This window comes from Alosa alosa, chromosome 19 (genome assembly GCF_017589495.1).
Source record: "Alosa alosa isolate M-15738 ecotype Scorff River chromosome 19, AALO_Geno_1.1, whole genome shotgun sequence".
Classification (NCBI taxonomy): domain Eukaryota; kingdom Metazoa; phylum Chordata; class Actinopteri; order Clupeiformes; family Clupeidae; genus Alosa; species Alosa alosa.
In genome coordinates, this window is record NC_063207.1 from 9,028,144 (window position 1) to 9,040,727 (window position 12,584).

Below are 12,584 nucleotides of genomic sequence, written 5' to 3' on the forward strand. Positions count from 1 at the left end.
CTATATCTCTGTCTCTCTCTCTTGTAGTCTCTATATCTGTCTTTCGTTACGTTCTTCACTCGGAGGGGTTGATGAAAAGGCAAAAGTTCACAAACAAAGAAGGTGACAGAGAAAACACACACACACACACACACACACGCGCACACACCCACACACACACGCACACACGCACGCACGCACGCACGCACGCACGCACGCACGCACGCACACACACACACACACACACACACACACACACACACACACACACACACACACACACACACTGCAGTTGTCCCATGCTCTTCCCAAGTCCACTGCTTCGTACTGTGCTCCTATCCCATGATGCCTCAGTGCAGCCACAGTAGTAGCAGAAGGAGGGGGAGGGGCCAGGTGCTGAGGGGGCCATGGGCGGAGTCAGCGCCGTTGTCCGGGAGACCTGGCGATGGAGGTGAAGAGTCGTCTCCCCACAACCTGTTCCTCTCGTTCAACTGAGAGAGAGAAGGAGAGGGAAGGAGAGAGTCATGGATTGATGGAGGGAGGGACAGAGATAGGAAAAGAAGGGAGATGGAATAAGAGAGAGAGGGTCAGAAAGGAATGAGGGAGAGAGGGAGGGATGAAGAGAGAGAGGGGGGGTAAGGGATAGAAAAAGGGATAGGCAGAGGGAGAGAGGGAGGGATGAAGGGAGAGAGGGAAGAGAGAAAGAGATGGAGAGTCACTAGGGAGACACAAATAAACGTAGAGGTGGAATTGAAGAGAGAGAGAGAGTGCGATAGGGAGAAAACGAGTGCTAGAAAATTCTATTTAAAAGGAGCCACACAGGCTCTTCCTTTTTAACCAATTTCTCCTTTCACTCCCAACACACGACTCGGCCATCTCCATCACTGCAGTCATACATCACTCAGGCAGGCACACACACACACACACACACACACACACACACACACACACACACACACACACACACACACACACACACACACACACACACACACACACACACACACACACACACACACACACACACACACACACACACACACACACATACACACACACACACACACACACAGCTGTCTCTTAAACACACACACACACAGACACACACTTACATTCTCAGCCTTCTCTTAAACACACACCCACACACATACAGACACTCTTTTCACTTTCTCTCTCTCTTTTCCACTCACATGAACTCTCTTACCTGCATTCTCTTTCTACCTCTCCCACTCTTTCTCTTCACTACACACACACACACACAGAAACACGTGCAGACACACACACTCCATTTCATAATACACTCACATATCCTCTCTCACTCTCTCTCCCTCTCAAAACACTCTCTCTCTCTCTCTCTCTCTCTCTCTCTCCCTCTCAAAAACACTCTCTCTCTCTCACTCTCTCTCCCTCTCAAAACACACACTCTCTCTCTCACTCTCTCTCCCTCTCAAAAACACTCTCTCTCTCTCTCTCTCTCTCTCTCTCTCTCTCTCCCTCAAAAACACTCTCTCACTCTCTCTCCCTCTCAAAAACACACTCTCTCTCTCTCTCTCTCTCTCTCTCTCTCTCTCTCTCACAGCCCTGGTTCTGGCCTGAATAAGCCCAGGGTAATTCACACATCAGGAGTCTGCTCAGCTCCCCATGGGAGCCCTGGCTCTACAGAACCTGTTAATTATTCCCCATTGTTAAAACACTGCGCTCACACCACTCTCTTTTCATTTTCTCTCACTCAATCCACCCCTCTCTCTCTCTCTCCATCCCTCTCTCTCTCCATCCCTCTCTCTCTCTCCTTTTTCTCCCAGAGTTCTCCTCTACTCGCTTGTCTGGGTCTCGCAAATTCAAAGAGCCTTCATGCATGTTGGGGAACAGAACAAAATATGGCCATAACTATTGCGGGATTTATGTGGAACAAAACATGCCACAACAAATCAGGAAATCAATACAGAGGCACTCTCTATTTCTTCCATCTATTCTTTCATCTTTCCTCTCTCTCTCTCTCTCTCTCTCTCCCCCCATGATTGCTCACCTGTGTGGGAATCTGAGCGCTCAGGATGTTCTGCTCTGTTTCCATGGCGATGGCAGTTGTGGTGCTGGCTGTTGTCTGTCGACGGTTGTGACTGTTGGTTGCCGAGGTGGTTGCCAGGACGGTCGCGCCTGGTTGGTTGGGCTCATGTTTCTGGTCGGTCCCATTCCCAAAAGCCAAGATAGCCCGCTCTGATTGGACGAGAGACGCAAGCAAAGCCGTGTTAGTTTAACCATTACTGTTCATTTAGATCCTGTTTATATGGGTTGATTATATAACAAGGTCTACATCAATTGCTCTGTGTCACTTTCAGGACATCAACCAACCAATCTCTCACCATGTTCACTTCCCTTTATAGATTGCCCGCGTCTGTTGAACGGCACTATGCAGATTATTCTACCTACCTCATCTGTTAACGCAAGTTAGATTGACAGTGTTTTATATAAACATGTCAGACTGCTGTCACTGTTCCTCCACACGCTTTGGTCAGCCTGACTTGAACTCTGTGACATCCAGGCGTATGCTGACGTCCACAATTGTGGGGGAAGTGGAGCTCCATTTTTGGAACTCCAGTATATGAAGAGGTACATGCATTGGCATTGACTCTGAAACTATGTGAAATGACTGAGGGTCTGACTGTAAGCAGTTATATGTCTGTGAATATGAAACACACACGATAGCGCTTTCATATTCTACCTTATGGCTGGATCTTATACACATTCCATTTGAGGTGTACTGTTGTGCTTTGGTTTTGTTCTGTTTCTTGGTTGCCATGTGAAACCTTGTGTGTTCTATTCTAAAGGTTTTACCCACAGGAGATGAATCCTTCCGCTCCCCAGTCTCTCTCTTATCTCCTGTTCTTATGCTGTGACAGTGTGACAATGATGCTGCATTAGCATGAGAAGGAATAATAACACTTTGATCCCATTTAAAAGAACAGTTCACACCAATCGCCATGATAAATAACCATCCATATGACCTTAAAAGTGTGTGTGTGTGTGTGTGTGTGAGAGAGAAAAGAGAGAGAGAAAATGATCCCCATATCCTCTCATACCTCATGCGAGCTTTCTGGTTTGCATATATATTTGAAGGTGTGTTAGAGTGTGTGCACCCACATGCCATCCGGCTGCTTTGCATATACATAAGTGTGTGTGTGTGACTAGCAGATATCAGAGGAAATGTGTGTATGGGGTCACCTGGCAACTTGGGTGAATATGTAAGTAGGTGTGTGGTGTGTGGCTACATGGCAGGCTACTAGTTTGCATACAATGTGTGTGTGTGTGTGTGTGGGGCATGCGGTGGCACTGTGAGGGAGGGGGGGTGGGGGCTAGGACAATTCCAACACTAACAGCTCCACAAACTTCGCATCCGATGTGCAGGTTGTCGCAAATTATTCAGACATAAAAAACACTACTTTCCTGAGCCATCCATGTTGCTGTGAAATGGATAAGTCGCGCTATCTTCAGTTTGATACCACATACACATGAATGTGCATATTTACACAGTGTGTGTGGGCTAAGGTGGAGCAACGCATCACCCCTGAGAAGCCATCGGCCTGGGTTCCATTCCAGAAACAGATGTTGTAACACATACAGCTTCCAGTGGCTCTGATCTGCTGCTGCCTTGCTGCTGTAGCTCAAAGTTGTTAGTTACCCTTTGAACACACTTTTACCCGTATCAGTTTATTAACCTAAAACACTTTAATTCGTGTTTGAAGTTTTTGGTGTTCACAGGTGTTTAGTTCAGTTCCGTATTTTGTGTTCACAGGTGTTCACGTTTTTGTGTTCACAGGTGTTCACGTTTTTGTGTTCACAAGTTCAGTTCCATATGGGACTCATGGAGCCAGAGGCTCGGAATTCATGATGAGCATAAAGCAAAAGATGAAGATAAGGACAGCTAAAGGTAAAGGTGATGATAAAGGATAATGTTTAGGCCACTGGTCATTAAAAAAAGAATCGCGAAGAATAATAGCCTGAATCTTGATGTGAAGAATTAATGAAGAATGACTGGCGAACTATAGGCTGGACTACACTTTTTACCCTATTATTGCCTACCAAAAACATGCCCTAAAAGAAACGTTACCTGAAATATAATTTAGAATTTAGAAATATCAATAGAATTTTTTCTGTATTTTAAATTCCAACTCTTTCATTAGCAGTCTGAATAAAGGGGGATATACAAGGCAGAGACCTAAAACTATTCAGCGGTACACAATTTCACAATCGTTTGTGATTTATATGCAGGTTTTTTGTGTGCACATTTTCTCTGAATCACACATACAGTCCTTCAGAAATTATCTTTGATCAAATGTAGGATGGTTTCTGATTTGAATAAGTGAGGCCCCAGGTGCTCTGGTTTTAAGATGTAAGCTGGAACTGATGCAACCGGGCTATGAACAGGATGTGAGATGCTTTACTTGGAATAATAGAATACTGGACAAGTGTTACTGGAATGTGCAAAGAGCCTATACTACCATACAGAGACCTCCTGTGGCCAACTCAGATCACAATACAGTGTTCTTAATTCCTTCTTATGAAACATAAGAACGTATATTTTAACATATATCCTTTTATAGTACAGCCTTTTTAAAGGACAAATACCATTACCATAAAACAATTGACAATGTGTAATTTCTGAAAGGTTGTTTTCTCAGTTGTGACTGGAATGTCTTCCACAGTCAGGATATAGACTGACAGAAGCAATAATAGGGTACAGTATATGCATTTTAGCGAAAAACATAACATCAAAAAAGGAAGTTGTCATCAATCCAAATAACAAAGCTTTACAAAACACACTTTTTTCCCAAAGTGTGTTTTGTAAAGCTTTGTTATTTGGATAGAAAATAGGATTTGGGTAAAAAGTGTGTGTATGTTACAGTAAATCCCACTGACTTTACTTGACTTTAGGAAATGGAGATGGGCTGGAGAGAATACAGATGGTACACTTACGTATTTTTAATTTGCAACAGGCATCTAGTTGGGAGACGCGTGAATGCTAATAAACCAGAATGCATTCATTTTCATTTGTCTAACGTGCGCCTCCAGACCTGATTACTTCAGCATGAAAGTCACTCCAATTAAAGGAGAAACAGTGTGAAGACGTGAACGAGGATGAATCACGTTCGCTCATTTGCCTCGTTCCCCGCTCCGCTCTCGACCCGACGGGCCACGATGACTCCGCGGCTGGGGAGCGCCAACGTCTGCGCCGGGCAGAAATCGATAGAACGACGTTCCAGTGAATTAAGTGTGCAGAGGACGTATGAATCACAGCGAGAGGAAGCAAATTGTCTTGGGAATGTGTGTGTAATAGTTGCAGCAGAAGACAGAATGAGGTGATCGATGGTCTGATGGGAATTTTCGTGGTGTAGATTTGCTATTTAGTGGCACGTTGTAATGCTTAGAAAAATGATCAACAAAGCACCCCCCCTCCAAAACACACATACACACACACAACAGCATACCCCATTGGGATGCTGGTATTTATTTGTTGTGTGAGTTGAAATGGTCCTGAAATAGAAACAGCCCTTCCTCGAACACATGGGATACTTAATGTTTCAAATCTTCTTTTTAATATGACTATTTCTCTCCCCGGCAGTAATGAGCTCGGGCTTTCATCTATTGAAAATATTCTCTCTCGTCTCTCAAGTTCAGTCCTCCGCAAACTCATCAAGTGGTAAACCTCAATCACACCATCACCATATGGCACACGCGGCAGAAGAGGGGGGAAATCACACGCCCGTTGCCTGGTCACCGTTGGCTAATTAAGACGCGCAATGGAGGACGTTAGCATCAGCTCTGAAGTGGAACAAAGGATCGCCAATTACAGATGGACAGCTGCTGGTCATATGCGATGAGAATAGAGGCCTATAGAAGAGGAAGTGCTGTCTGTCATTTTTTATGCAGGAGGCAAACAGCGAGGATCAGTTCATTGCCCATGGGTGTAAACTGCAGGTACACTTCAGGGCACTGTGTGTGTGTGTGTGTGTGTGTGTGTGTGTGTGTGTGTGTGTGTGACAGAGAGAGAGCCTGCCTGTATGTATGTCTGTATATCAGCCAATATGTGGCTTATCCATTGAATTTAATTCATATGTGTATATGTGTGTCCATCTGTCTATCTGTCTACTCGTCCACTTAGGCGTGTGTGTGTGTGTGTGTGTGTGTGTGTGTGTGTGTTTGTTTGTGTAAGAGACAGAGAGAAAGTGAGTGTGTGTGTGTCATCATATTGATGCTAATTGAAGTCGCTCGCTCATGGCAACACCAAATTATTGTGGGGAAACAAATCAATAGCCGTTGCATGCTGCCACTTCCCCATAGCGCGGCAAATGTCACATCTCGCCCTGAGAGCGGCTAACGACTAGCGGCCACAGCCAGACAGAGATGAAGAGAGAGAAAGAGAGAGAGGGAGAGAGAGAGAGAGACAGAGGAGGTCAGAGAGGACAAAGAGATGGAGGGATGAAAGTGCCTGATGGAAGAGAAAGTAGGGAGAGAACAGAAACCAGGTGGGAGAGTGAAAGTGGGAGAGAGAGAAATGGAGAGAGAGAGAGTAGAGCAGGGAGGAGAGAGAGATGGATGAAAGAAAATGATAGCAGAGAAGGATGGCATGAAACAGAGAGAGAGAGAGCAATTAGAACCAGAGAGGGGAGCAGACAAGAATGAAACTAGTATGACAGAAAAAAGGAAGTGATGACAGTGAGTGTGACAGTGATGGAGGCGGACACAAAATGCAGGGATGGAGGGATAGAGAGAGATGAGGAGAGAAGAGCAGCTAGGGAGAATAAAAGAGAGCAGGTGAGGGGAATGAATAAGGACAGATAGAAAACTAAAAAGACCTGAGAGAGAAGGGGAGGGGGAGAGAGAGGGAGAGAGAGAGAAAGATGGATAGAAGGATGGGGTGAAGAGAGCTGATAATGAGAGAACAGACATTGTTAGCAGAGCAGAACGCTTGGTGGATCGACAGCCAGCTTTCACTCATCCCTCTCTCTTTCTCTCTCTCTCTCTCTCTTTCTCTCTCTCCCTTTCTCTTTCTCTCTCTGGCTGTGTTTATGTCTCTCTCTCATGCATACAAATGAACTAATGATGAGGGTGTTGGAGGTGGATAAGCCATTTTCTCTCTCTCTCTCGCTCTCTGTGAGTGTGTGTGTGTGTGTGTGTGTGTGTGTGTGTGTGTGTGTGTGTGTATGTTACGTTTTGGACTCAGCAGTATGTGCACATGTGTGAGAACTAATTCACTGGAGCTGGTACTGGGGCCCATGTGCAGAACAGATGCAGCTCCACCTCCACCTCCACCTCCTCTTCTGTCCTCTCGCCTCACCTCCTCTCCCCTCCTCTTCTGTCCTCTCTTCTCACCTCCTCTCCCCTCCTCTTCTGTCCTCTCTCCTCACCTCCTGTCCTCTTCTCCTCTCTCCTCCTCATTCACTCTTTACTCTCTCCTGCAGGTGCATCAGATCTTGATGTAGGTACTGGGACTCAGTACCTACCTCTGCAACTGGCTACTGGACTTCCTCTGTCAGAGGCCCCAAGTAGTACGTGTTGGCAACAATACCTCAAGCAGCATCACACTGAGCACAGGGGCCCCCAAGGCTGGGTGCTCAGTCCGCTGCTCTTCACCCTGCTGACGATGACTGCACTGCAACCTACAGCAACAATCACATAGTGAAATTTGCTGACGACACAACAACTCTGGTGGGTCTCATCACCAAGGGCGGCGAGACTCAATACAGGTTGAGGTCGACCATCTGACCACGTGGTGCAGGGACAACAACCTCCTGCTGAACGTCAGCAAGACCAAAGAGATTGTTGTTGACTTCGGAGAGGTCACACCCAACACCTGCCACTGACCATCGACGGTGCTGTGGTGGAAGAGCGAGCAGCACCAAATTCCTGGGGGTGCACATCAGTGAAGACCTCTCCTGGACCACCAACACTGCATCACTGGCGAAGAGAGCTCAGCCGCCTGTACTTCCTGCAAAACTCAGGCGAGCAAGTGCTCCACCAGCCATCATGACCACATTCTACCCGAGGCACCATTGAGAGCATCCTCTCCAGCTGTATCGCTGTGTGGGTGGGAAGCTGCACTGAATACAACAGGAAAGCCCTGCAGCGCATAGTGAACACAGCTGGAAGGATCATTGGTGCTTCACTCCCCTCCCTGAAGGACATTTACACCACCCACCTCACCCGCCAAGGCGACCAAAATTGTGAGTGATGCAAGTCACCCAGCTCACAATCTGTTTGATCTACTGCCCTCTGGGAAGAGGTGCAGAAGCCCGCGGCTCCGCACTACCAGACTCACCAACAGCTTCATACACCAAGCTGTGGGATGCTGAACTCTCCTCCTCTCCCCTCCACCCTCAGCTACATAACATCCTGGACATTGGACCCACAATGGGCCTGCACTACTCCACCTGCACACTTGAACACTTGCACACTTGTACACTTTACAACTTGGTGTTGTTGTCCTGAAAACACAACACTTCTGCTGCTCTTACATAACTTGCACCACTATGCCACTTTCTTCTTTATTACTTAGGTCAAACAGTGTTTTTATAGTATTTTACAGTATTTGCACTAGTATTTTATTGACTGTCTATGCACAATTTGGACAAAATTTTGCTGCTCTTATTTTTTCATTATTATATGTGCCCTCTTATTTACTTATTTACTTACTTTTTTGTTTACTTGAATGTTATGTTTGTCATGGGACTTAAAATTGGTCAAATATGTCTTGTCTTCACCGTGGGATAGTGAGAAACGTAATTTCGATCTCTTTGTATGTCTGGAACATGTGAAGAAATTGACAATAAAGCTGACTTTGACTTTGATGTGCACTCCTACAGCATTGGTTCATGACATTGTGTGAATACATTGTAATAAATATGTAATTACATATTAACTACATGCTAACTAACAGCAAAAGATGTACAGAAACAATTCTTCCATGATTCTTACCATGTTTAGGGAGCTTTGGAAATCTATTAGATTATGTTAGATTATTTGTGAGGTGATAGTTATTTAAGCAGAATATTAGTATTAAATAGTGTGTGAGTGTTTAGTTTGTGCGTGTATGTTTGCAGGGGTTGAACTGCACAGGGACAGGTTGACAGGTTTTAGCCTGCAGTCTGCTGGAAAAATGGCAGTTGTGTGTGTCTATGTGTATGTGTGAGTGTGTTTGTATGTGTGTCTGTGTGTCTATGTCCGTGTGTGAGAGAGAGAGTGTGTTTTACTGTGTCTGTGTTGAGGCCATGCTCGGCGGGGACCCTTTGAATGTGTCAGCTGTGTTTTGTTTGACACTTGAGCGCTTTGCCCCTGAAACCCTTTACTCTCTCTCTCTCTCTCTCTCTCTCTCTCTCCCTTTCTCTCTCTCGTCTGCTGCTGTTTTTCCTCTCTTACCTGACACTTTTCCTCTATCACTCTCATCCTGTCTTTCTCTCTCTCCCTCTCCTATTCCCTCGTTCTATTTCTCTATCCACTCCATTAGGTTTACTGCAGGAAACCAAATTACACTCAATTACTGCCACATCAGAGGCCAGAAAGAGCACTGTATCAGCAAACTAACCCCATCCCTGCACCTCTGAGCACACCAGCAGGGAGAGAGGGATAGAGAGAGAGAGGGAGTAGTAGAGAGGTAGAGGGAGAGACACGAGGAGAGAAAGACGTATGGTGCTTGTGGAGTGGAAAGTGGAAGAGGGGAGACAGTAGAGGTTTGAAGAGAGATATAAAGAAAGAGGGGAGAAGAGAGAGAGAGTAGAGAAAGAGAGAGAGAGAAGGGGAGAAGAGAGAGAGAGTAGAGAAAGAGAGAGAAGGGGAGAAGAGAGAGAGAGTAGAGAAATTGTGAGAGAAGGGGAGAAGAGAGAGAGAGTAGAGAAAGAGTGAGAAGGGGAGAAGAGAGAGAGAGTAGAGAAAGAGAGAGAGAGAAGGGAGAAGAGAGAGAGAAGGGGAGAAAGAGAGAGAGTAGAGAAAGAGTGAGAGAAGGGAGAAGAGAGAGAGAGAGGAAAGAGAGAGAGAAGGGGAGAAGAGAGAGAAGGGGAGAAGAAAGAGAGAGAGTAGAGAAAGAGAGAGAGAAGGGGAGAAGAGAGAGAAAGAGAGAATAGTGAGAGAAGGAGAAGAGAGAGAGTAGAGAAAGAGAGAAGGGGGAAGAGAGAGAGAGTAGAGAAATAGTGAGAGAAGGGGAGAAGAGAGAGAGAGTAGAGAAAGAGAGAGAGAAGGGGAGAAGAGAGAGAGAGAGTGTGTTTTACTGTGTGCAATGTTGAGGCCATGCCGGCAGGGGACCCTTTGAATGTGTCAGCTGTGTTTTTGTTTGACACTTGAGCGCTGCCCCTGAAACCCTTTACTCTCTCTCTCTCTCTCTCTCTCTCTCTCTCTCCTTTCTCTCTCTCGTCTGCTGCTGTTTTTCCTCTCTTACCTGACACTTTCCTCCTATCACTCTCATCCTGTCTTTCTCTCTCTCCCTCTCCTATTCCTAGTTCTATTTCTCTATCCACTCGTGGGTTTTACTGCAGGAGCAAATTACGCTCAATTACTGCCACATCCAGGGCCAGAAGGGGCACTGTATCAGCAAGCTAACCCCATCCCTGCCTCTGAGCAAAGAGAGAAGGGGAGAAGAGAGAGAGAGAAAGAGAGAAGGGGAGATATAGGAGAGGTGATAACATGGACAGACGGAAGAGAGAGCAAGACAGAAGAAAGGAAGTAATGAACAGATAAGGCGAGAGACATCCCTACCCCATTACCTTCAAGCAGGACCCCTGCTGTCTCAAAAAAGCCTCACCAAATACAATAATGACATAGCACGGCTACCTGGGAGAAAAAAAAATCAACTTCCGGAATTTTCCTTCTGTCTGTCTGGAGAAGTGTCTATCTGGAGAAGTGTCTGTCTAAAGCCATGGGATGGCGACAGGCTACAACACCACACAATCGCACCATCACACCGCCATCAGGTCTGCCACATTTCACTGTTGCGAGGAGCGGAAGCAGTTAGAGCAGTTAAGGTAGTTAAAGCAGCAGCCTGACGCTGACTGCAGCCTGCTGTCTGACAGGAGCTTCACACACAGCTATGCGTGTGTGTGTGTGTGTGTGTGTCTGTGTGTGTGCGTGTGTGTGTTTGTCTGTGTGTGCGTGGGTATGTGTGTGTGTGTGGGTATGTGTGTGTGTGTGGGGGTATGTGTGCGCGCGCGTGTGTGTGGGTATGTGTGTGCGCATGTCTGTGTGTGTGCGAATGTCTCTCTCTCACTCTGTGTGTGTGTGTGTGTGTGTGTGTGTGTGTTTATGGTGTGTGTGTGTATGGTGTGTCTGGTGTCTGCTGTGACTGGTCCTCCTCCGTCTGTGTGACAGTGCGCCATGTGCACAGAGAACATAGAGAAGGAGCCTTTAATCCTGAGCAGAGGGGGTTAATACACAACCACGCGGTTAATACACACACTCACACGCCACTCATGATTCACTGTTTAGGACATGTCTGGCAAGACAGGAAAAGACAAATCGCAACTAAACATTCCCTTTCTTGCTAAATGTCAGTCTATCACATCTGTGCTGTAACTATGATGCATTGTTTTTCAGCAGCTCCGGTTTGAAGTGTTGATCACTAATGCTTTGTGTCTCTACTGCTGCCTCGACATTTCTAGCATCGCATTTTTCTGTCAGTGCAGCTGAAGTGCTAATGTGATCTCCCCCCTTGCAGATGGGGCTTACCCAAGTTTACATCATTTGGCCTTTGTGTAACTTGCTGTGCTGTGCTGAAATGGTTCTTTCTAAATCTTAATACATGTAACAACAGGGCTGGAAGCAAATGACTGACAACCAAAACTCCTCCTCTCTCTCCACCCTTGGAGTTTGTATACTCAGTGTGTATGAGAGAGAAACAGAGCGCTGGTGTGTGTGTATGTATTTGTGAGCAAATACAGTATTTGTGTGTAGGTGTGGGTGTGCTGTGTGTGTGTGTGTGTGTGTGTGTGTGTGTGTGTATTATTGTGTGTGTGTGTGTGTGTGTGTGTGTGTGTGTGTGCTGTGTGTGTGTGTGTGTGTGCTGTGTGTGTGTGTGTGTGTGTGTGTGTGTGTGTGTGTGTGTGTGTGTGTGTGTGTGTGTGTGGGTGTGTGGGTGTGTTAGCCCAGGGTGTGGTTCATATAGAGAGAGAGCTCTTGCTGCCCGTGTGTGCCGCATCATGCTAGTTCCTCAGGCTAACGTGAAAAGAGCCGCCATGTGGATCTCAGCTGGGCCCTCAGTAGCGTCCTCCCAGACATCCTTCACCTCACCGCACGACACGCACTGGCCGAATTTTAGCCAGCCACCATCTATCAGCAGGACAGCCGGCCGCTTGACAGACACAGTAGGAGAGGGAGAGAGAGACAGAGAGACAGAGAGAGAGAGACAGAGAGACAGAGAGAGAGAGAGACAGAGAGAGAGACAGAGACAGAGAGAGAGAGAGAGAAAGAGAGACAGAGAGAGAGGGAAGGGCTTAAGCCTGTCAGGCTCGTTTTACTGTACTGTAAATGCTGGTGCTGCACTGCAGGCCTGTGCGCTTTAAACACACACACACACACACACACACACACACACACACACACACACACACACACACACACAGGTACAC

General features: G+C 46.4%; 1 protein-coding gene across 1 annotated transcript in view; it reads right to left on the minus strand.

Annotated features, from left to right (window-relative positions):
- Positions 1 to 228: 228 nt before the first annotated feature.
- gfra4a (GDNF family receptor alpha 4a) overlaps positions 229 to 12,584 on the minus strand; it is a 38,647-nt gene continuing 26,291 nt past the window's right edge. The window contains 2 exon segments of the mRNA XM_048228297.1: positions 229 to 470; positions 2,006 to 2,193. Coding sequence (XP_048084254.1) covers positions 330 to 470; positions 2,006 to 2,193 — 329 coding nt within the window. The 3' untranslated portion in view covers positions 229 to 329.